At 41.9% G+C, this 25,777-nt stretch overlaps 1 protein-coding gene across 4 annotated transcripts in view; it reads left to right on the plus strand.

Annotated features, from left to right (window-relative positions):
- Positions 1-25,777, plus strand: part of IDO2 (indoleamine 2,3-dioxygenase 2) — a 72,170-nt gene that overhangs the window by 37,303 nt on the left and 9,090 nt on the right. For 3 of the 4 annotated variants that reach the window (XM_033231994.1, XM_033231986.1, XM_033232015.1), the window contains 5 exons: positions 629-747; positions 3,814-3,828; positions 6,269-6,368; positions 8,178-8,295; positions 23,815-23,866. In XM_033231994.1, coding sequence (XP_033087885.1) covers positions 629-747; positions 3,814-3,828; positions 6,269-6,368; positions 8,178-8,295; positions 23,815-23,866 — 404 coding nt within the window. The remainder of the gene's footprint in view (positions 1-628; positions 748-3,813; positions 3,829-6,268; positions 6,369-8,177; positions 8,296-23,814; positions 23,867-25,777) is intronic. The other variant, XM_033232004.1, reaches the window with a different exon arrangement.

The following is a 25,777-nucleotide window of genomic DNA, read 5'->3' on the forward strand; positions in this document are numbered from 1 at the left end:
GAGTCAGTTTCCCCACAGGCTGAGGTGGTCTATCCTCATGCTTTTCTAGGGCGCTGGGGTCTCCCTGGCTCATACCCTGGTGCACACATAGGTTTCTGCATCTAGCTGTATATCTCTGTCAGTCAATCAATCGATAAATCTATCATCTATCTATCGTTCTATCATCATCATTCTATCATCTATGTATATATCATCTCTCTCTTTCTGTCTCTCTCTCTCTATATATATGTATATACATATTTCTATCCATCTACCTACTTACCCATCTATCAAAATTTTTTTCTATTGGTAATCTCCTCGGGCCCCAGTTTATGTTTAATTGTTTTGGTAGTGCCTTTCTTTGCACAGTCAGTTTGCAGAGGTTATTTTATATTCTATATGTGCATGTATGGTCCAACGTTGTAATTTTCACATATATTGTACCGTGTACTCATAAGCAGTATTTCCACTGGGTCATTAACAGAAAGATATGTGTGAGGCATATGAATGTGCGTCACTCAGGTAATTCAAACTTTGTTCCCAGGTCATTTGTGTACCACAGGATTGCGGTAATAAAAGGCAACCATGGTTATTTCCTCTGCTGCAAGCTTTCTAGAATATGCTATTTGTCTTGATTTATTTCTGAAAGGTCCTGCCAAGGAATCTTGCCCTTCCATTTGTCGAAGTCTCCAGGAACTTGGGGCTCCCACCTATCCTGGTCCACTCAGACTTGGTGCTGACAAACTGGACCAAAAAAGATCCAGACGGGTAAGGAAGGAAGAGAATGCTTTGAATTTCCACAGACTGAAACTCTGCCGGAGGCAGTTTTGTGACTTTTAACTTTTCCCACAGGAAACGCCCAGGCTTTTTTTTTATAATTACGGATGTTCATATTCATGGTCTGCTTTATGGTTCCAAAGAAAGGGTGAGCTTGACCAAAAATTCAAAAATCACAGGCCCCAGAAGTTTCCTCTCAGTCCGCTCTGAACACAATGGATCAGGCCATTTTGTCTTGTTTGTTTCCACATCATGTGTGAATTTCTCAACTTGACCATCAAGCTCCTGCAAAATCAGCTTTTATTTGTTCTTTCTCTTCACACTGTTTATTCCCTAAGATGCTCTCCATTCTATCAGGTTAGAACCAGTTGGCTTTGATAAGTAATCATTATACAGTGATCAGAAGAGAATGATTATGGATGAATTCAGAGCAGATGCTCCAGGTGGGTTGGTTGAGAATTTGATTGATAATTCCATCTATTCCACCAAAGTCACATCATTCCTTTGACAGTTGGGCTGCAAATAAGGACATTTGTCTATAGAAGGAATAGCATGAGTTTTTAACAAACAAGAAATTCAACAAATAGAATTGGACACATGATCTAAAATGTTAAATTTTCCTTTCACCTTAATTTTCGCAGCCAAATTTATTTCAGCTCCAGATAAAAGAGACAGCAGTTTCTTTTGTGGCTGATTACAACAGCTGAAGGTTCACTGAGGTTTGATGTGAGGAAGAACTTCCTCAGCCATGGGATTGCCAGAGGCGATGGTGGGAATCTACTTAAAATGGTTACATATTTAGTAGACAGCCTAGATTTTAAGGCTAATTTATGTGCCCTGACCGGGCACAGTGGTTCATGCCTGTAATCCCAGCACTTTGGAAGGCTGAGGCAGGTGGATCACCTGAGGTCAGGAGTTCAAGACCAGCCTGTCTAACATGGTGAAACCGTCTCTACTAAAAATACAAAAAAAATAGCCGGGCATGGTGGCGCATGCCTGTAATGCCAACCACTCGGGAGGCTCAGGCAGTAGAATCGCTTGAACCAAGGAAGTGGAGGTTGCAGTGAGCAAGATCATGCCATTGCACTCCAGTCTGGGTGACAAATTCTGCCTCAAGAAAAAAAAAAAATGTGCCCCATTGGAAGAAGTGAGATTGGGCCATCTCATATCTCTCAGGAGCTCTGAGTCCTGGAGGTTTATATTTTCTGCAATTATGAATTGTGATCCTTGATTAATTATGCTTTAATAATAAAATGGGTGACTACTGAAAACTGCTGAATCTGGGTAAGAATTTGGAAAAAAAAATAAATATATGTGCATAATTTATTCTGTTCAAGGTACTGAATAGTGAATTAGCTGGATTTATTACTCAAAGAGAAAGAATAAGAGGAGGTGGAAGGGAAAAATGACTGTACTAGAATGGTAGTCAAAAATGCAACAACAGACAGGTGCAGAGGCTCACACCTGTAATCCCAGCACTTTGGGAGGCCCAGGTGGGCAGGTCACCTGAGGTCAGGAGTTCTAGACCAGCCTGGCCAACATGGTCAAATCCCCTCTCTACTAAAAATACAAAAATCAGCCAGGTGTAGCAGTGGGTGCCTGCAATTCCAGCTACTCGGGAGGCTGAGGCAGGATAATCACTTCAACCCAGGAGGCAGAGGTTGCAGTGAGCCAAGATTCAACCATTACACTCCAGCCTGGGCGACAGAGTGAGATCCTGTCTCAAAAACAAACAAAACAAAACAACAACAAAAAAGCTATTAATAGTTTCCTAGGAAGGAAGAGTGAAGGGCTAGTTTAATTCCAGAGATGCGGACACAGTCCTGGGTCTCACCAGTTATTCTGTTTGGTAACTGTCTTTTGAAACCTTTTAATATGCCTAGCACAAAGCTAAGTGCTATGAAGAAATGAAAGAAATAGAAGCAAAGTACTCCCCATGTGGTTAAATAACAAGACACTATATGACAAATGTCAAAGAGTGACTCAAACAATATGTCCTTTAGAATTTCAGAGAAATGGCATCAATGCAGGCTTTACAAATCAGCAAAAATCTTGGTGAGGTGGCAGAACTTGATGTAAGGCAAATCCTAAAAGTTGAGTAGGAATCAACTAGCTAGAACAAAATGTGGGGTTGTGGTAAATACAAAAATGTAAGAGGAGTGAAATAACTTATTTATTTATTTATTTATTTTCAGAGACAGAGTCTCACTCTGTCTCCCGGGCTGGAGTGCAGTGGCATGATCTCGGCTTATTGCAACCTCTGCCTCCTGGGTTCAAGCAATTCTCCTGTTTCAGCCTCCTGAGTAGCTGGGATTGCAGGCACCCATCACCACACCCAACTAATTTTTTTATTGCTTTTTTTTGAGGCGGAGTCTCACTCTGTTGCCCAGGCTGGAGTGCAGTGGCACCATCTCAGCTCACTGCGAGCTCTGCTTCCTGGATACACGCCATTGTCCTGCCTCAGCCTCCTGAGTAGCTGGGACTACAGGTGCCCACCACCATGCCCAGCTAATTTTTTGTATTTTTAGTAGAGACGGGGTTTCAACGTGTTAGCCAGGATGGTCTTGATCTCCTGACCTCATGATCTGCCCGCCTCGGCCTCCCAAAGTGCTGGGATTACAGGCGTGAGCCACTGAGCCTTGCCTAATTTTTGCATTTTTAGTAGAGACAGGGTTTCCCCACGTTGGCCAGGCTGGTCTCAAACTCCTGACCTCATGATCCGCCCGCTTTGGCCTCCCAAAGTGCTAGGATAACAGGCATGAGCCACTGTGCACAGCCTAATAATTTATTAAGATGGCCACAGGCTAAATATTCTGGGGCTGGAATGTGAGTGGAGATGTCACCCACCCTTTGTCACACAACATCCCATAGTCCAGCCACAACCTGCAGAATTCAAAGTAAGTGTGGATGTGTGTATGTCTGCAGTGCCTTGCAAACAAGTGTGCATGCCTGTGGACATGTGACCCTAGAAGTTATTAATACATCTGGTTTACAAACTGAATTGTTCTTTTATTTTTTTTTTCTCTTGGTGGTCATCAATAACTGAAATTGGGCTAGATTCCTGGAAATTGGGTAAGTTCTCAGAAATCATTTATGCACTTTAAAATCTATGCCAAATTTAAAATCTTACAATAAAACAAAGAACAAAGCATGCTAAATTAGATGTATAGTATAATATCAACCATATAAAATGCATAAAAAATATACTAGAAGGAAATGTGCCTGAAGTTCAAAATCTAAAAGTTAACAGTGATTGCCTCTTCCTTGTATAGATTAGGTAATTTTTTTTACTGTATTTTCCAGTCTGTACATAATAAAACAAGTAACGTGCAATGCAAAGAAAACAAAATTAAACTTTACCAAATTTCAGTAACTCTTTGAAGTTTAATTTTTTTTTTTTTTTTTTTTTTGAGACTTAGTCTTATTCTGTTGCCCAGGTTGGAGTGTAGTGGCATGATCTTGGCTCACTGCAACCTCTGCCTCTGGGTTCAAGGCATTCTCCTGCCTCAGCCTCCTGAGTACCTGAGATTACAGGCACCCCCCACCACACCTGGCTAATTTTTGTATTTTTAGTAGAGACAGGGTTTCACTATGTTGGCCAGGCTGGTCTTGAACTCCTGACCTCAGGTGATCCACTCACCTTGCCTCCCAAAGTGCTGGGATTGCAGGCGTGAGCCACTGCACCCAGTTGAAGTTTAATGGTTTGAAAAAAATATTTCTCATCTCACTATATCTTCTATGGGAGGCCAGATTGCAGATTGGCTATAGAAAAATCTCTTCAAAAGACCTTGTTATTACATAGACTGGAGCTCACGGGGCAGGTCTGATCCACACATCTTTAGGCTCTGCTTTTCCTGGAAAATAAAAATAGCCTCTGATCTAGTGTTGCTTCTCCCATCACCAAACCTCAACTTCTATTGCCAAACCCATCAAATAAGAGTGTCCAGTAGAAAAACTGGGCAGATGGGGGCACAGAAGGTGAAGACATCATTTCTCAAGCTAATGTTGCTGCTGGAACAACGTAAGTCTTGACTTTGACTTGGTTTGGTTTGGTTTGACATTGGTTTTGTTTTTCATCTTTGTCTCATACTTAAAATGTGAAGGGCAAATATGATCCATAGAGTTAAGGTTTTAGGTTTTGTAGATGTTTTACTCCATTTAAATGACAGCAGGTCATTTAGAAATGATCCCTCTGTAACAGCCTTCCAGATTCCATTTGATTGCACAGCACTGAGATAGATAGATAGATAGATAGATAGATAGATAGATAGATAGATAGAGTTTGGCTCTGTATTCCCACCCATATCTCATGTCAAATTGTCATCCCCACATGTCAGGAGAGGGACCCAGTGGGAGGTGACAGGATCATGGGGGTGGATTTCCCCAGTGCTATTCTCATGATAGTGAGTGAGTTCTCACAAGATATCATTATTATTATTATTATTATTATCATCATTGCAACAGAGTCTCACTCTGTCACCCCAGCTGGAGTGCAGTGGCATGATCTTGGCTCACTGCAACCTCTGCCTCGCAGGTTCAAGCGATTCTCTTGCCTCAGCCTCCTGCGTAGCTTGGATTACAGGCATGTCCCACCATGCCCAGCTAATTTTTGTATTATTAGTAGAGACAGGGTTTCACCATGTTGGCCAGGCTGATCTCGAACTCCTGACCTCAGGTAATCCGCCTACCTTGGTCTCCCAAAGTGCTGGAATTATAGGATTGAGCCACTGCGCCCGGCCAGTTCTCACAAGATCTGATGGTTTAAAAGTGTGGCACTTCCCCCCACCTCCTGCCACCATGTGAGATGCTTGCTTCCCCTTCCACCATGATTGAAAAGTTTCGTGAGGCCTCGCAGCCACACTTGCTGGTAAGCCTAAGGATCTCTGATCAATTATACCTCGTTTCTTTATAAATTACCCAGTCTCAGGTAGTTCTTTATAGCAGTGGGAGAATGAACTAATACACGTATAAACGGATTAGAGGCAGCACTGGCCTGAGTTGTGAAACTCTTCCCAGCCTGGTCCTGTGATTAGCTGGCTATATGACCTTGGGCAAGCTGCTTTGCTTCTGTGGGCCATGGTTTCATACCTGTAGAAAAAAGAGCATGGACTTAGCTATTGCCTGGGTCTGTCTAGCTCCAAGACTCTGGCTTTTGTTAGAAATGATGTTGATGGACCATAGAACTGGCCCTGTGGAGAATCAGCTACATCTCTTACTAGGAACTTCTCATTCAGCCAGTTATTCCACTGCAGAGATGGTCCGGGACCATCAGAGCCATGCTAGACATTGGGAGGCTGCCTGTCAGGTGAACATGAGATTGAACTTATCTGTTCTCTTTCCTCCCTGAATATTGCTGAAGGTATATGCCCATCTTCAGGACTGTCTTATGGAGAGGAAAAAGTTGAGCAGTGATTCCACCCTGCAGTTACCTAACTTGGCAGGGATCTCTGGGCAGTGAGTACTCACAGTACAGTCTCCACATCCCTAACCATGTGATCCTCTCCTTCCCAAGGAACCTGGAGACCATCATCTCATTTCCTGGGGGAGAGAGCCTGCATGGCTTTATACTGGTGACTGCTTTGGTGGAGAAAGCAGCAGTGCCCGGGATAAAGGTATCTTCTCACTTGAAAGCAACTTTTCCTTTTAAATGAGCTTGAGCTTCCCACTCTGCCTTTCCTGCAGTGGATTTCTCAATACAAATGAACATAGACCTTGTCCTGCTTAGTTCAAGTCTGAGAGAAGAGATCTAAGCTCTAGGCCACCGTATTTGCTCCCTTTTCTCAATTCCTATAAAACTTGGAATGGACCTTTTCTCCATCCAACAAACAGGCATTGTTTTGGGCAATGGGAAATTGGATCTAACAAGACAGACATTTTCCCAGCCCTGACAGAAGCTCATGATGGATACAGTGGTTGAAGATGGATTAACGTGGATTACAGGTGTGAGCCACTGCACCGGGCCTCAAACTGGAAATTCTTCAGGAGTCAGACAGGTACCAGGAAGGCTGGATAGAAGACAAAAGACAGCGATGCAGCCTGTGATCAGCTACAGCGTTAATGCCTTGCCTAAAAATATTTCAGTTAAGATTTTTGCCTTCCCTCGCTACCTCCCCCAACTGCTTTTTTTGTTTGTTTGTTTGTTTTTTGAGATGGAGTCTTGCTCTGTCCTCAGGCCAGAGTGCAATGGCGTGGTCTCAGCTCACTGCAACCTCTGCCTCCCAAGTTCAAGCGAATCTCCTCCCTCAGCCTCCTAAGTAGTGCATGCCACCATGCCTGGCTAATGTTTGTATTTGTAGTAGAGATAGGGTTTCACCATGTTGGTCAGGCTGGCCTCAAACTCCTGACCTCGTGATCCACTTGCCTCGATCTCCCAAAGTGCTGGGATTACAGGTGTGAGCCACCATGCCCAGCCAACACTACCTCCGTTGATAAGCATATGCTGAGCACCTACTGTGTCCTCAATGGGGTGACCCATTGCTGATATATTATAGCATTTTCTTTCTCTCTCAATAGTTAAACTCCATGGTTACTTTAGTTCTCATCCATGTGTTTGGTGCATTGGAAGATACAGAATGAAATATCGGCCTTCTAAGTAGTTCAGATGAAGTAGAGGCTCAAGGAAGACAAGGAAGTCTTCCCAGCAGAGGGGGTTCTAGAGCTGGGGGCTCTGTAGAATCTGTCTGTGTATTAGTCCAAATTCACGCTGCTATAAACATACTACCTGAGACTGGGTAACTTATAAAGGAAAGAGGTTTAATTGACTTGTAGTTCTGCATGGATGGGGAGGCCTCAGGAAACTTACAACCATGGAGGAAAGTGAAGGGGAAGCAAGAACCTCTTCACAAGGCAGCAGGAGAGAGAGCAAAGGGGGGAGCTGCCAAACAATTTTTTACCATCAGATTTTGTGAAAGCTCTTCCTCGTATCATGAAAACAGTATGGGAGAACCCACGCCCATAATTCAATTACCTCCCACCAGGTCCCTCCATCAGCATGTGGGGATTACAATCCAAGATGAGATTTGGGTGGGGACACAGAGCCAAACCATTTAAACCTGACTTTATATGAGACTTTTTCAGAGCAAGGATGCCCCAGTTGGAAATGCAGAAGTAGAACTGATCATAATATGTGACAAATCTGAGAGACGAAAAGAGTAAAATAATAGTACTCAGGCCCTTGGGAGGTGCAAGAAGTAACAGTCAGCTGAAATTCCCGAAACACTTACCTAGGGGTCTGTCTGGGAGGTCCCCAGGAAGCTTCTGGCTGTCAGGCTGACACCACAGTGGATCTAGCTTAGGATGTTCCCAGGAAGTTCTGACAAACTGTCCAGTCCTCTCCTGGGTTCCCACAGTATGAGGGTTACTCTGCCTGCATGGACTTTAAGGATGTGCTAATAAGTTGTATACATGAATCTCATTCCCAGGCTCTTGTTCAGGCCGTGAATGCTATCTTACAGCCCAACCAGGAGGCCCTGCTCCAAGCCCTGCAGCGACTGAGACTGTCTATTCAGGACATCACCAAAACCTTAGGACAGATGCACAGTAAGATGCCTCCCATGCTTCTGAACAATCCCCCAGGGGTCCTGGGCTCTGCTTGGGGGAAGGGGACCTGGAGACCAGGCATGTCCTGAAGGGGTGATGATACATTCATCCACCAGATGACGCTGGTGGATGATCTTTCTTTTAGGTTAAGCGCATATTATCTTGGAAAGCTATTGTCACAGCTTTGTATTCTCCCTCTCCTTTATATTCTCCCGTGATTAAGATGGTTTCCCTTCTGCAGTGGCCAGACATTTCTTAGGCATGTTGAGGTCTTGCCTGAAGCTTGAGAGGAGGGGATGGGACGCACAGCAATGTTGGTCGCGTACGGCCCATCCCGCAGTGTTAGGTACTGCAGAGCGGTTTGTCTACACTCTCTAATGCCCCTTTTATTCTAACCCCCTCTGTTGGTTCCTGAGATGTCTGACCTTGGTTTTAAGCCTTGTCTAATGGAAGGCCTGTGCTCCCTTTCTGTAGCTAGGGCAGGCTGAGTTGTCAAAAGTAGGAAAGTTGTCAGAATCAAAATAGAGTCACTTGTGTTGAAGAAAAATTTTTAAACCTTGACAAATAGAGCTGGGGAAGGCTATAAAGAGAGAGCTCCCATGTGTAAATGCTTGATAACAAAATCTTTTCCAAAGGACTGAAAAAATCACCACCTTGCCCAAAGGCCATCACACCTTACACACACACACAAATACTTACACAATGACATCTGCCCAGCAACTGCCTTTCCAAAGTTGGCCTTGTGCCACCCTTTTTATTGATGCCCATAGCCAAGGATAATGATCTCAAAACATTTATGTAATTGTCCTCATTTTTCCTTTAACAACTTGTGTCTTCCTTTATCTCTCTGAACACCCACATGGTTTATTACGGCACACGTATTCCCATTGCAATGCCCTATACCAGAATAAATATCCTGTTGCATTAGGGAGCCTCTCCCTGTTACTCTGGTTAACACAGGCATGGTCAGTTACGGGGCCCAGACTTCCTGGACTGGTTACAAATCTTATTCTGGTTACTGCATTCAGTTTCCAAAATCTGGAAGGCGCTTCAAATTCTTCTCTCAGAGGAATCTGAAGAATGTATTAGGAGGATGTGAGAGAGGGGTGTGATTTCCTAACAAGAGAAAACCAGAGTCTAAGTATCCTTTTCCCTGAATCCTGCTGAAATCCTTGAAAGAAAGATTCTGGGAAAAGAGAGTGTTTATAGGAAGCAGGACAGGAGGGAGGGAGAAAGACACTAGGTGGTGCCGAGTTTTATTATCCTGTACTAAAAAGTAAATATAATTTGTCATCCCAGCCTCTCAGTACTAGCAGAAATCTATGTGAAGTCATAGGATTAGGTATTATTTCCATTCCACTTCCTGGTTTCGTATTTTATATTTTCATTTTCTCTACTTCCTTGAATTTTAATTTTAAAGCCCTCATGATCACATCAGTAGGCCTTCTGCCAAACCAGTCCCCTAAGTTGTATGGTGGCTTTGCCAAGCTGAAATGAGATGAGATGTGTTTTAGCTTTGCCAAGAAAGCCTGATATCCATCACTCAGGATATTAAGGCTATGAGGGAGATAGTGCAGGTGTCTTCAGATCACATGGATGAGCACAAGGAAGTAATTTTGGAAGATTATGAGAAACCTTCCACCAGGTCCCAGTGCATGTAGCAGTAAGATGGTGCACTCAGTGTCTGACTGTCACAGGCTTTCCTAGGGCTCACTTTCAGACTCACTTTTGTGTGTGTGTGTGTGTGTGTGTGTGTGTGAGATGGAGTCTCACTCTGTCGCCCAGGCTGGAGTGCAGTGGCGCGATCTCGGCTCACTGCAACCTCTACCTCCTGGGTTCAAGTGATTCTCTTGCCTCAGTCTCCCTAGTAGCTGGGATTACAGGCAGGCACCACCATGCCCAGCTAATTTTTGTATTTTTAGTAAAGATGGGGTTTCGCTATGTTGGCCAGGCTGGTCTCGAACTCCTAACCTGAGGTGATCTGCCCACCTCGGACTCCCAAAGTGCTGGGATTACAGCTGTGAGCCACTGTGCCCAGCCCAGACTCACTTCTTAGGCCCAGGCCAACCCGCTGTGCTCTCCTGCTCAGCCTCTGCAGGAGGTCTCATTGTCTGAGGAGGTCCCAGGGCTACTGCCCTTCTTTTCCCAAAAGGCACATTTTCCCACGCAGACATAATTTCGTTTAAATGTTTTACTCCTAGTCACATTCATCTATATGGAAAAACAGCTGAATGGATTGGACTGCATTTTCTAAGGATGGCCCCATGCCATCCTGCACGCTCCTCCACAGTGTGACCTGGGCATTCCTTTCATCCAGGGGTGGACTCTGTGCCCCTGCTTGTGATATGCGTGTTGCCAGTATAATATAGTAGAGGGGATAGCATAGACTTCTAAGGCAAGACTAGAAAAGGTGATGCAGGTTCTACCTTGTGTCCTGAGCCACTAGGTAAAAAGTCCACCTACCCTGACACCACTATGCTGTGCAAATGACACAGGCAAACCACATCAAAGAGCCGTGTGTGGGTTCCCCAGCTGGCTTCAGCCCAGGAGTGAAGGCGCCTTCAGATGGTTCTAGGCTCCCACCCCAACTTATGTCCCATCTTGAAGTCTTCCCAACTCAGGCGCCAGCCACGTGGAGCAGAGACAAGCCATTGCCAACTTGTCTTGTCCAGATTCCTCATCAGCAGAACACAGTGGTTGCCTCACGCCCCTATGTTTGGAGTGGTTTCTATGCAGCAATAGTAATCACAAGAAATGAAGTTATAAAAATAGTAACAAACACTAGAAATTGCAGGATTTAAGGAATCACATGAACACTCCAGGCATTGCCTCTGGTTTGTAATTATTAATTTTCTTCTGCATGATAAATAGAGCTTGGCTGGACTTTTTCCCTCTGCTTCCATTCCCCAAAATGGAGCGTACCAAACAATAGCTTCTTTTAGAGCCCAACTTTAGCAAGAGTCATGAGCTCTAATCCCTTCATCCATAACTACTTCCGTCCAGGCACGTAGACCCCTTCACACTCAGGGCTGAGTAGAAAACACCCATTGCAGACTGCAGTGGCATTTTGGAGAGCCACCCTCCCGGTACCCGAATCCCAAGTCCTTTGCCCAGCTTTTCTCAGTTTTGTACCGTGCTCACTTCTGAGCGGAAGACAGAACCAGCCCGGTCTATTTTCATAAACTGCCCCCATAAAGCAGAAGTCCATACGGTACTATGTCAGCCTGCCACCACCTGCTGCCTGTCAACCATGTGTGTCTGCAGGAGCTGCGTCCAGTCCTTCTTTGGAATTGGTTTCCAGGGACTCAGCCAGTTCTGAGCTTTCTGACTCGTTGGAAGATTAAACTATTTTCAGACTTTCAAGTGTTCAGATTATTAAGAGATGTGGTTTTTTTTTTTTTTTCTTTCTTTTTTTTGGGCATGCTTACTGATAGACCCTGTTCTCTAGAAAGTAATGTTCTTCTCGGAAAAGGTGAAGGATATTTTTCTCCCCCCAAACTCATGGAAATGTTTGCCTTTATTTACTCCCAAATTAACAGAATCTCCAGTTTTTACTTGACCCATTGGGACATTGGCAGTGTTAAGAATTTTTTCTTTTAGCAGTAATGAGGAGTCGAGGGTTTCTTTCTAACAATTTAGTGTATGCATTTAAATCAGGTTTCTTATTGAGTAAATTGGGGCTAAGCTGTAGTGTGAAATTCTGCTACTGTTCCTTTCTCATTAGTTCACTTGATATCATGGAAAGATTTTCCATCTTAGCCTGAGAACTTATTTTGTCTAAACTCAATTGGAAAGTAATTAACACTGAGATTCTTCTTTAATACATTCTATATGATAATAAAATCATACAAACATTTCTTTCTTTTTCTTTTTGACCTAGAAAAGATGTTCACAGCCCAGACATGGTGGCTCAAGCCTGTAATCCCAGCACACTGAGAGGCCGAGGTGGGTGGATCACATGAGGTCAGGAGTTCGAGGGCCGGGTAGCCAACATGGTGAGACCCCATCTCTAGTAAAAACACAAAAATTAGCTGGGCATGGTGGCACATGCCTGTAATCCCAGCTACGCAGGAGGCTGAGGCAGGAGAATCACTTGAACCTGGGAGGTGGAGGTTGCAGTGAGCCGTGATCCTGCCACTGCACTCCAGCCTGGGCGACAGAGTGAGACTCTGTCTCAAAATAAATAAATAAATAAAAGATGTTCACAATATATTGTTAAGTGAAAAAAGCAGGCTACAGAACTTGCATAATATAAGCACATTTTAATAAAAATATACATATTTAGCAAAAAAGGATAAATGATGTTTATTAAAATATTTACATTGATTATTTCAACACAGAGGATGATAGTTGATTTTACTTAACTTCTTCCCTCCTTTTTTTCAATTTGAACTTTCTATAATGAAGATTGTTTCTTTTTTTGTTTTTCTGGGATGGAGTTTTGCTCTTGTTGCCCAGGCTGGGGTACAGTGGCGGGATCTTGGCTCGCTGCAACCTCCGCCTCCCTGATATAAGTGATTCTTCTGCCTCAGCCTCCTGAGTAGCTGGGAATACAGGCATGTGCCACCACACCCAGCTAATTTTTTTGTATTTTTAGTAGAGACAGGGTTTCTCCATGTTGGTCAGGCTGGTCTTGAACTCCCGACTTTAGGTGATCTGCCTGCCTCGCAAAGTGCTGGGATTACAGGCGTGAGCCAACAGGCCTGGCCTGATTATTTTTTAAATAGGGTTAGAAAGTGAGGAAGTTGGCCGGGCGCGGTGGCTCAAGCCTGTAATCCCAGCACTTTGGGAGGCCGAGACGGGTGGATCACGAGGTCAGGAGATCGAGACCATCCTGGCTAACATGGTGAAACCCCGCCTCTACTAAAAAATACAAAAAACTAGCCGGGGGAGGTGGCAAGCGCCTGTAGTCCCAGCTACTCGGGAGGCTGAGGCAGGAGAATGGCGTAAACCCAGGAGGCGGAGCTTGCAGTGAGCTGAGATCCGGCCACTGCACTCCAGCCTGGGCGGCAGAGCGAGACTCCGTCTCAAAAAAAAAAAAAAAAAAAAAGAAAGTGAGGAAGTTATTAAACTCCGATTAACCCAAATATGCCCCAGAGGGTCCTTCTGGCAGAGTAAATGCCTCTGTTCAGCCTGAATCTGGGAAATTGTTCCTAACTTACAAACTGGAGTATCCTTCAGAAATGTCATTCACTCAAACTTCCTTTTAGGCAGACTGCATAACAGCAATTTTTGATATTAACTATTTAAAAAAAAGTTCAGACTAATTAACACCAAAAGAATAATTGAGAAAATACAAATTCTCACTTTAAAAAAGAAATGACCAAAGTAAATACTAAAAAATTATACGATGTTATGTTATCTAAGCTTAGTTTACTGCAAAGACCAAGAGCACACTAGTAGCTGACGGCTTCTATTCACACTGTTCATAGCCACTGTTCAGCCATTCCCTCACCCATGCAAAAGGTCTGTACACAAAATGATGTCTGACGTTATACTAGGAACCTTCACATTTCAATTAAAAGGTAAAATGAGAACATTTACCATCAGCCTATTAAATTCCTTTTCTTCTTCTTCTTCCTTCTTTTTTTTTTTTTTTTTTTTGAGATGGAGTCTTGCTCTGTTGCCCAGACTGGAGTTCAGTGGTGTGATCTCAGCTCACTGCAACCTCTGCCTCCCAGGTTCAAGCGATTCTCCTGCCTCCCAAGTAACTGGGATTACAGGTGTGCACCATCACACCTGGCTCATTTTTTGTGTTTTTACTAGGGACAGGGTTTCACCATGTTGGCCAGGCTGGTCTCAAACTCCTGACCTCAAGTGATCCACCTGCCTTGGCCTCTCAAAGTACTGGAAATTACAGGCGTGAGCCACCGCATCCAGCCTAAAATTCTTCTGAAGGGTAATAGTACTTGAAGATATGGTTTGAAAAAAAAATTATACACTTACTGAAAGGGCACCATTTTACAAGCACTAGAACTACATTAAACTTAAATGAATTCCAACAGGCTCTTAATAATGTAACTCAAAAACAAGTCTAGTGTTAACAAAAGCTCCAATAACTAAAACTACATTAACAAGCACAATGAACATTGTAAACACCATTAATCGGCACCAAGTTTAATAGGGCAGACAATATTTGCTTCTGCATTCACACTTACTCAGTTACACTGTTGAAAAATGGTGCTGCTCAAGCTATGAATGCTTTACAAAGGAAATCATTTTAATAAATACAGTGTGTGCTAAAACTCTAACTAAACTATCATGCAAGATATATAACCAGGACAAATACAAATTCGTAATACAAACAACTTGCATTCAAAATGAACCCTACCTTTATATTTTATTAAAAGGGCAGACTTTATGAATTAACCCAGCTGCTTCCTGAATTACAAAAGTGGCATGACTCAATATGAAAGTAAGAGACTGTCTATAAATTTCTGACGTAATAAATTGTAATACACAATGCATGCAGGAGTCTTACAGAAGAATAAACTCTCCTAGGAAATAAAAATATTTTATACATTTAAAATCCAAAGTAAAAAAAAAAATCATTGCCAGATGCGTTGACTCACGCCTGTAATCCTAGCACTTTGGGAGGCCGAGGCAGGATCACTTGATCCCAGGAGTTTGAGACCTGCCTGGGCAACATAGCAAAACCCCATCTCTACAAAGAAAAACAAAAATTAGATGGGAATGGTGCTGAGTGCCTGTGGTTCCAGCTACTCAGGAGGCTGAGGTGGGAGGATGCGCCTCAAGGCTGCAATGAGCCAAGGTCACACCATTGCACTGAAGCCTGGTGACAGAGTGAGACCATGTTTCAATAAATAAATAAATATCATTTATGGAAAAGATTCTCTAGTCAGAATTAACACCTCAACTAGTCAAGCATCAGGAAGTTACATTACAGCTACTTAATATACAAAGGGATACCTTTTCACCAGTCATTGTCTTCTGGTATTTCTATTCCAGAATCACACACTCTCACTTCCCTAAATTCCTCACCCCATCATTTCTTCAGAGCCTGGAAACAGAATTTGTCGAACACCAGAAATCTCTTGCTATGGTGAGACATAAACCATAACATTTGTTGTTGCCCAGCGGCAGGTATGAAGCCGGCTGGTGACTGGCTAGCAAATGCCTATTCTGTAAGCTCCTCACTTAGCCCATCTGTAGCTCTGACTTCTCCACCAATTCCCTTCTCTCTTTTCATAGCCTCTCTGAGTTTCTGAAGGGATAATTTCAGAGGTTCCACATAACTGTTGAAGCCTATGGCAGACATGGCAAAGAGAAGATCCTCTCCACTGGTCATTTCCGTTTCTCTCGGGGACATCTTTCAGTTACCTCAGGTGTTATAAAGCTGATGAACGCACGTACACATTCTTGAACACTTTCTTGGGCATTTCCCATTTGAGATATGGCATGTTTCATTATCCCAGTGACATGTGCAATCAAAAAATGTATATTTTGTTCTCTGCAACTTTCTTTTGCACCATTTATATCTTCATGACCATTCATGCTGTCCTCACTGTCATCATGAGGCTGTATAACATAATGACTCCTCCAGTGCAGTCTTCGGAAATTCCCAGTGCAGAAGCATATGTCACACAGCGGTCCCCGTTCATCTCTACTGCAGCTCTGGCTGGCTCCCATGTCTGATCAGCTGTTTGGTTGGACAGAAAATGACTGCAAGGGAGCCAGTTCCAGCGTGGAGCTCTGTTTCCAGGACTCAGACTCCCCTCTCTCCCATGTTAATGCTTTTTTTCTTCTTCTTCTTCTTAATTTTTTTTTTTTTTTTGACAGAGCCTTGTTCTGTCACCCAAGCAGTGCAATGGTATGATCTCGTCTCACTGCAACCTCTGCCTCCTGGGTTCAAGCATTTCTTGTGCCTCAACCTCCCAAGTAGCTGAGATTACAGGCGTGCACCACCACACCCAGCTAATTTTTTTGTATTTTTAGTAGAGACGGGGTTTTGCCATGTTGTCGAGGCTGGTCTCAAACTCCTGAGCTCAGGAAATCTGCCTGCCTCAGCCTCCCAAAGTGCTAGGATTACAGGCGGGAGCCACCATGACCAGCCGCATGTTAATGCTTCTAAAGTTTGTCCTCACTCCTTTAGAAATTCCTTCAGTACATCCTTTAAGACTTCCTCTAGTGAATGTCTGCTGTTGATAAACTCTCCCCTCTAAAAGTTGCCTTATTTCTTCTCAATTCCTGAAGGATATTTTTGCCAGCAGCTATATTCTTTTAAATGTTGAATATATCAGTACAATAGCTTCTGGTTTCCATGGGTGCTATTGAGATGTTAACTGTTGGTTTATCTTTCTCCCCTGACTACATGTACAAGTTTCTCTGTATCTGTCTACTTTTTGAGTTGCTCAATTTGTTGGCCTTAGGCTTCATTCTGCTTCTTCTTCTTCTTCTTAATTTTTTCTTCTTCTTCTCAATTTTTTGAGATGGAGTCTTGCTGTGTTGCCCAGGCTGGAGTGCTGTGGTGTGATCTTGGCTCAATGCAACCTCTGCCTCTCTGTTCAAGCGATTCTCCTGCCTCAGACTACCGAGTAGCTGGGATTACCAGCACCCGCCAATATGCCAGGATAATTTTTGTATTTTTAGTAGAAACGGGATTTCACCATGTTGGCCAGGTTGGTCTCAAACTCTTGACCTCAGGAGATACACCGCCTTGGTCTCCCAAAGTGCTAGGATTACAGGTGTGAGCCACCACACCCAGCCAAAATTGTTAAACTTTTTATTTTCTTCCTCAAGAGGATGAGAAGAAAGGTCAATTGTAAGCTTTAGAAGTCTTGACCAATAGCCAATCTGAGAATATTTTCCATAAACATTCACTAGAAGCAGCCAGTGACCAAGGGTTGCTTTTGGTGAGAAGAATTGATTGCTGGGGTCAGGAACAGGAAGAAAGCATACTTCTCATTAGATACCTTGTTGAACTTTGTAAATTGTGTGCCAAACGCACGTCTTACCTAGACTTCACAAATTAATTTCTTTAAAAATAATCAGATAATTTTTAAAAGACTTATTTAATTTAAGGTGATTATAAAACATCCAGTGGAAATATGAGGCTTTAAAGTAGGAACTGGCCAGGTGCGATGGCTCATGCCTGTAGTCCCAACACTTTGAGAGTCTGAGGCAGGAAGATTGCTTGAGCCTAGCTGTTTGAGACCAACCAGGACAATATGGCGAGACCCTATATCTACCAAAACAACAACAACAACAAAAAAGGCCGGGGATGGTGATTCATGCCTGTAATCCCAGCACTTTGGGAGGCCAAGGCGGGTGGATCACCTGAGGCCAGGAGTTTGAGACCAGTGTAACAAATATGGTGAAACCCCGTCTGTACTAAAATTACAAAAATTAGCTGGGTGAAGTAGTCCCAGCTACTTCGGATACTGGGGCAGGAGAATCGCTCAAACCCGGGAGGTGGAGGTTGCCATGAGTCAAGATTGCACCACTGCACTCCAGCCTGGGGGACAGAGCCAGACTCCATCTCAAACAACAACAACAATAACAAAAAAGAAAAAGAAAAAGAAAAATTAGCTGGGTGTGGTGGTGCGTGTGCCTGTAGTCCCAGCTACTTGTGTAGCTCATGTGCGAAGATCACTTGAACAAAGGAGGTTGAGGCTGCAGTGAGGAATGATGGCGCTACTGCACTCCAGCCTGAGTGACAGAGCCTGTCTCAAAATCAATCAATTAATAAAAGTGAGAATGGCACAAAAGAGATACCGTTTGGTGGTCGTGACCATGGCTTGTCTAGTTCAATCTGCTGGAGTGGATTGTGCATCTGCAATGCCTTGCCCTGTGTGTCAGTAATGAAGCATTGGCCTTGTGACTTTTTGAGTGGGTTGGTAGTTAGTGAACATTAAGAATGTCATGTAAAGAGACTGGAATCATTCTGAGTGTGAGGTTTTACAACACTGACTCAAAGAAATGATTTTCTGAGTTTTGCATTGTTTAAAAGCTACTTCCCAGTGTAAAACCTAAATTTCTGCTCCTGAAAAGTTTAAAAAGCAAGTTTCCTGAGGTTTCCTCAACAAAATAATAATAATACTAATGACATAAAAATTTGAGGAGATGAATGAAATTAATCAAGAGCAGACATCATATTTTCCTTGAGATTCATGTGGGTTTAAAAGGGAAAGCTACCTGACCAATATGTTTTGTGTTTTGCTGGACAATGAGAACAGGGACATTGGAAGACATCTGGCCAGGCACTAAACGGAGCTGCCATTTGGGCAGAAGTTTAATCATTTTTCTACTTCACTAGAAAGTCCCGTGGAAGGAAAAGCCACATGGGGAGGCTTCATCACGTTTGTGTGTAGATCTTCTGGGTTCCCTGCAGGATAATGTCATTGGCTTTTAGGAACCACCCTTCTTAGCCAAAATGCACACATTAAATGTGAAAGCAAGGGTTCTCCTCCTTCACCAGCTCCGTGCTGGTAGAGGAGGAAGTTCTCTACTTCATATTCTCTCAACAGTCTTCAGAGTCAGCTCCCACAATACACTGATATTCTTCAAGATAAATCAGCTGGGAGTATGAAAAGAATATCAGATTCAGAAGCAGAATATCTAGCTCTAACTCCATTAATAGCTGTATAACCATTATAACTATGCTGTATGCTATTCTGGGTCTTATTTTCTTGTGTGTTGTTGTTGTTTGTTTGTTTTTTGTTGTTGTTGTTTTGTTTTTGAGACAAGGTCTTGCTTTGTTGCCCAGCCTGGAGTACAGTGGCACAATCATGATCATAGCTCATTGCAGCCGCAGCTTCCAGTTCCTGGGCTCCCACAGTCTTTCCACCTCAACCTCCCAAAGTGCTGGAATTACAGGGAGAAGCCACCATGCCCAACTTCTATTCTTTTTAAAAATCAAATATTTAATTATATAGAATATAGAATATATAAGTTGAATATATAGAATAATTGGAAAATAAACACCCTCATATCCAACTTTTACCTTAATAAACAGATTATTACCAAAAACTGTTGCAACCTTTTGTGTTGTTTTCAACTTCATTCTCCCAAAACATTTCTTCCAGGTGTCATCATCTTGATTATTATATTAATCATTCTCCTTCACTTTTGTATGCTTTCACTATTACAAAAGTATTCCTAAACAGCATATTTTCATATTATTTTGTTTTGTATGGTTTTGAAGCTTGTCTAAAAAAATTAAAGGGTATGAATTTCTTCCTACAATTTTCCTATTTCACTAAGGGCCGTCCACATGAGTCGAATAGACATAGCACGTTTTCACCCCTATACAGCATCATTTTGTACAAGTAGACTACAGTTTACTTATTCTCTATTTATTTCTGTTTGTTTGTTTGTTTGTTTTGCTATGAAAAGCGATGTCATTACATATACTCATGCCCATAACTACAAGTTTACATATTCAGGTTTTCTGTAGAGTGGACACCAGGGAGTTGAATTGTTCAGCAGGACTGTATGTGCATCTTTAATTTTACTGGCCAACACCAAATTGTTCTTCACAATGTTTGAACTAAGTTGAAATTCCACCTCCCCATCACATTTAGTGTTGTCAACTTCATTTCTTCATTCACTAATTCATTAATTCAGTCTTTTATTTATTTGTTTATTGCTAGTCTGGTAGGTGTATAATGGTGCTTCATCATGGTTTTACTTTGCATTTCTCTGATTTTCTTTTTAAATTTTTTAAAAATTATTTTTATATAGAAACAGGGTCTCACTACATTGCCCAGGCTGATCTTGAACTCCTGGCTTCAAATGATCCTCCCACCTTGGTCTTTCAAAGTACCCAGATTGATTATAGGCATGTGCCACTGTGTCCAGATGATCCGCCTGCCTCGGCCTCCCAAAGTGCTGGGATTACAGGTGTGAGCCACCATGCCTGGATGTCTTTCCTCATTTTTATGTTAAATAGGCTTTTATCTTACCTGTTGGTTTTTTATAAGACTTTTGGACACTCTGGAGGCCGATTATTGTCAATTATATGTGTTGCAAATGTTATAGTGCGTCTTAATGCCTTTTGAAAGTAAAAGTTCTTAATTTAAATATAGTCAACCTGTCAATCATTTGTAAAAGTTTGTGGTTTAAGAGGTCTTGCATAAGAAATTATTCCATCATCATCAATCATAAATACATTTTTTTTTTTTTTTGAGACAGAGTCTCACTCTGTTGCCCAGGCTGGAGTGCAGTGGCTCAATCTGGGCTCACTGCAACCTCTGCCTCCTGGGTCCAGCGATTCTCCTGCCTCAGCCTCCCGAGTACCTGGGATTATAAGCATGTGCTACCACACCGGGCTAATTTTTATATTTTTAGTAGAGACAGGGTTTCACCATTTTGCCCAGGCTGGTCTTGAACTCCTAAACTCAAGTGATCCACCCACCTCAGCCTCCCAAAGTGCTGGGATTATAGGTGTGAACCACCATGCCTGGCTCATAAATACATGTTTATGTATTTTCTTCTAAAGTTGTTTTGTCTTTCATTTTTAAGTTTTTAATTCACATATAATTACCACTTACTACTTATAATTATCTGTAAGTAATATGAGATAAGAAATAAATTCTAATTCCCTCCTAGGAATAAGCACAAACCTGCAATATTAGCACAGTCTTATGTCATATTTTCTAAAATGAATGGATGTGTTTTCTAGGCTCTCTGTTCTGTTTCATTGTCTGTCTTTCCCTGCAACAATATCATCTGCCTTAAACACTCTAGCTTTATGGTATTCCTCATTTTCAAGTAGAGCAAACTGTCACCTGGCTTTTCTCCTCCAGCATCGCTTGTGCTATCCTGGACTAGGACCTTCATATAGACTGTTAGAATCATCTAGCCAAGTTCCATTTTAAAAATCTATGTTGGAGCTGGATGCAGTGGCTCACACCTGTAATCCCAGCACTTTGGGAGGCCGAGGTGGGTGGATCACTTGAGGTCAAGAGTTTGAGACCGGCCTGGCAAACATGGCAAAATCCCTTCTCTACTAAAAATACAAAAATTAGCTGGGTGTTAGGCGCCTGAATTCCAGCTACTTGAGAGGCTGAGGCAGGAGAATTGCTTGAACCCTACAGGTGGAGGTTGCTGTGAGCCGAGATTGTGCCACTGCACTCCAGCCTGGGTGACAGAGTGAGACTCCGTTTCAAAATAAAATAAAAAATATATTTTGGAAATTTTGCTCAAATTTTATTAAATGTCTACATTAATTTAGAGAAAAATGACATGATTTTGATATTCTATTTAATATTTCTGTATTATGAACAAGGCAAATAGAGAGGCAGAGAATAGCATAAAATAATAACTAAAATTCCTGGGTGAACCACCTCAAATCATTTCTTCATATTGCTGAATATTCTTCTTTTGTCCCACGCCCTGAAATATATCCAGACAGAGAACTCTTCTCTTCAATACATTTCTTCTTTTAGATATTCATATTGAGTTTTGCTGTCCATGAATATGGTATAAGAGAATATATCCCTTTGTGAGGTCGAGGTGGATGGATCACCTGAGGTCAGGAGTTTGAGACCAGCCTGGCCAACATGGCAAAATCCCATCTCTACTAAAAACACAATAATCAGCCAGGCGTGGTGACACATGCCTGTAGTCCCAGCTACTTAGGAGGCTGAGGCAGGAGAATTGCTTGAACCCAGGAGGCGGAGGTTGCAGTGAGCTGAGATCATCATGCCACTGTATTGCAGCCTGGGCGACAGAGCGAGACTCGGTCTCAAAAAAAAAAAAATAATTAAAAAAAGAGAATATATCCTTTCATTTACTAGTTTTTTCTTCAATTTCTTTCAAGCTAAGGGGCTTACCTATCTTCTGCTTTATTCATAGTTACTTGATATTTTTGTTTCTAATAAATATGGTATCTTTCGATTTTACTGCCTCTTACCTGTTCATTACCAGTTTCAAAAATGATATTGATATTTGAATATTAACCTTAAATCTAGCACCTTGGTAAATACTATTATTCATTCTAATAATTATTAGTAGATCCTATGTATTTTCTATTTATAAATTATATTGTTTGAGTGGAATGCTTTGCTTCTTCATTTATAAAATTTACAACTTTTATTTCTTTTTAATATTTTTTTCTTATTCTCCTGGCTAGGACTTCTAACACAGTATTGAGTGGAAGTGCTGATCTTTGTTTAGTTTCACATTTAAAGAAAAGATTGTTTTTAATATTTCACTGTTAAGCATAATATGCACTGTAGGCTTTCTGTGGATTCCTTTTATCCATTTAAGAACATCTCCTCTTATTCCTAATTAGCCGAAGTTTTCTGCATGTTTGTTTTAATCGTGAATGTATTTCTTACATCTACTGAAACCATTTTACATAAAAAATATTTAACACCTATTGCAATGGTCATTTCATTTTTCCTCCTTCAATATGTTAAGTTGAGCAAAATATTAAAGTATTGCCAGTCATTCTGCTTCAGCAAAAAGTAGTAGTTTCTTAGCAGTTTTGGTGAAAAGAGAGCATCAAATAAGAAAGACATAGAAGTAGGACCCAGTAAAAATCTAGCGCATGGGGCATTGCCACATGTGAGCAGACAGAATGTGGTACCACCAAGGAGCATCTGAAGGGCTGGAGGCTGAAGGAAGATAAGTCACCCAGGCTCATGGACGCTTCAGAGAAATTAGGGAGCAGGAAGAAGAAATAGGATCAAAGACTATGTATGATGGTTGGAAAAGGAAGTTGATGGTATGGAGATGTTATCATTTGGGTCTCACATAAAAGAGATAGATAGATAGATAGATAGATAGATAGATAGATAGATAGATATCTCAGAAACAGAGACACAGACAGAGATCTCAGTAAGATAGGCATATGCCAGGTGACAGAATTCAGAGGGGTCCCGCTACATGAAAACAAAAGAACAAACTTCAAAAGTTGATGAAAAGAAATTTAGTACAAATAAGAGGGCAGGCTTCCTTACATACAAGTTAATAAACTGGAAGAATCAGTTATCCCCAAACACTGGAATAGATCAAAAATAGTTGTTTATATTAATGAAGGCCGCTAAACATGAAGCTGAGCGAACCTGTCTTTGACCTAGTGTGGCAATCCCTGGGCAAGGGACACTTGCTCCGCTCCTGTGTCCTTTGCTGAATATTCAGACCTTCAGTTGAGCATCAGTGAATTTAATTTTCATCTCTTGTGAAAGCCCTGAGAGGTGATTCTCTCTGCTTTTCTTCTCCTCCCTTCCCTCATTTTCTCAAACATCGCCTTTTTAAAATATGAAATTTTAAAAGATGGCCTTGATCTCTTTTTTGTTGTTATTAAGTACAGAAAAAGGAAGAACCACAAATAGAAAAGGGCAGCATATGGAATAGTTTAGAAGTTCTGGGAGCACCCATGAGGGCAACTGCAGAAGAGAACATTCTATCCCCAGTTGCTGCAGCTTTCATTCCAGGTCTCTGTGCATATCAGATAGGGAAGGAGCTCCTGGAGAGCAGCAGGGTCCATGCACATGTAACCAATTGCTTTATTTGCCTGTAGCGAAGTTCACATTTTGATTGCTTTTCCAGATCATGTAGATCCAGACATATTTTATTCAGTCATCCGGATCTTTCTCTCTGGGTAAGTATAGTTCATTTGTTTTCCTGTGTGAAGTCTCTGTAGCATTGACTGAATGTATAAGGGGAGAAAGAGACAGAAGCTTCCTAGCATAAGAAACATACCAAGTGACCCTTGCTAGGGATCCACTCTCAGGTAAAAGAAGTGGGATACCATCTGCACGACAAATAACACTGAGGGCTAAATATTTCAGTTCAAACTGTTTGCTCTTAGGCAATCTAGATCCATTTATATTCACTTTTCTTAGAATTATCGCTCAATGACAGAAGGAGAAGAAAAACACAGTATGTCACTCACACAGTTCTATCACTTACATCTACTTTTTCTTCTTGTTATTAAGGCAGGTAGAGGGGTGGGGAGTGTAGTATAGGGTTAGATAGCATCGAAGCTTTCTTCTAAAGTTCCTGGAAGAGCTACACTATGGTTTGAATGAATGTGGCCTTCCAAAATTAATAAGTTAAAAACTAATTATGATGATGAGGTATTCAAAGGTGCAGCCTCTGTGAGGTGATTATGTCTCCTCTGAGAGGAGAAAACAATCCCCATGCGTGGAACTAATGCCCTTATAAAGGGGCTGGATGGAGCTCATTTGGCCCTTTTTGCTCCTTTTTTCTTCAATTCCTTGTCCCTTCCACTATGTGAGGACACAGGACTTGAGGCATTACCTTGAAAGTGGAGACCAGGCCCTCACCAGACACTGAACTTGCCAGCACCTTGATCTTGGACTTCCCAGCCTCCAGAACTGTGAGAAATACATTTCTGTTATGGGTAGTCTCCAATTCAATATGGTTTGACTTACCATTTTTTGACTTTATGTTGGTGCAAAAGCATACATATTCTGTAGAAACTGCTTTGAGTACCTATATGACCATTCTGTTTTTCACATTCAGTACAGTATTTAATAAATTCCATAACATATTCAACATGTTGACATACATAAGCTTTGTGTTAGGTGGCTTTGCCCAACTGTGGGCTAATGTAAGTGTTCTGAGCACATTTAAAGGCAGCTAGCCTAAGCTAAGGTGTTTGGTTGGTCAGATGTGTTAAATGCATTTTTGCCTTATGATATTTTCAACTTACAATGGGTTTATCAGGATGTAACCTACTGTGAGTTAAAGAACATCTATATTTACAGATTACCCAGTCTAATGTATTTTGTTGTAGCAACAAGAACAGACTTAAGACACTACCCCAAACCATTTGTTTCATATTTTCTCAATACTCTTCTTTTGTCACATGGCTTAAGATTTCTTCACAGAGAGAACTCTACTATTATTTTATTTTATTTTTGAGACAGAGTCTTGCTCTTTTCACCCAGGCTGGAGTGCAGTGGCACCATCTTGGCTCACGGCAACCTCTGCCTCCTGGGTTCAAACAACTCTCCTGCCTCAGCCTCCCAAGTAGCTGGGATTACAGGTGGCTGTCACCAAGCCTGGTTAATTTTTGTATTTTTAGCAGAGATGGGGTTTTGCCATGTTAGTCAGGCTGGTCTCGAACTCCTGACCTCAGGTAATCTGCCTGCCTTGGCCTCCCAAAGTGTTGGGATTACAGGCGTGAGCCACCACGCCTGGTCGATAACTCTACTTTTAGGCACTTGCTTTGCTTAAACAAATTAGCCATTCCTTCCTTGACATGTTTTAATCAGATTGCCTTCCTATTAACTTTGGAAATTAAGAGTTTTTGGGTTGTTTTTGCTTAATTTTTAAACAGTGAAAAATGAAAGGTGGAGGCAATGCCTGGATGAGGTGAATATGTCAAATAGATATCATCTAGTGGGCCATCTGACTAACTAGGAGATACCTGAAATGCTATCAATAGAAATAATCTGAAGCTGTGTCTGGATACAGCAAGAGACATGCAAATGCTAAAAATCTACTGTATTACATTGGTGAAAGGACAGGACAGAGTAGCAAC

Source organism: Trachypithecus francoisi, unplaced genomic scaffold (assembly GCF_009764315.1).
Source record: "Trachypithecus francoisi isolate TF-2019V2 unplaced genomic scaffold, Tfra_2.0 Contig01440, whole genome shotgun sequence".
NCBI lineage: Eukaryota > Metazoa > Chordata > Mammalia > Primates > Cercopithecidae > Trachypithecus > Trachypithecus francoisi.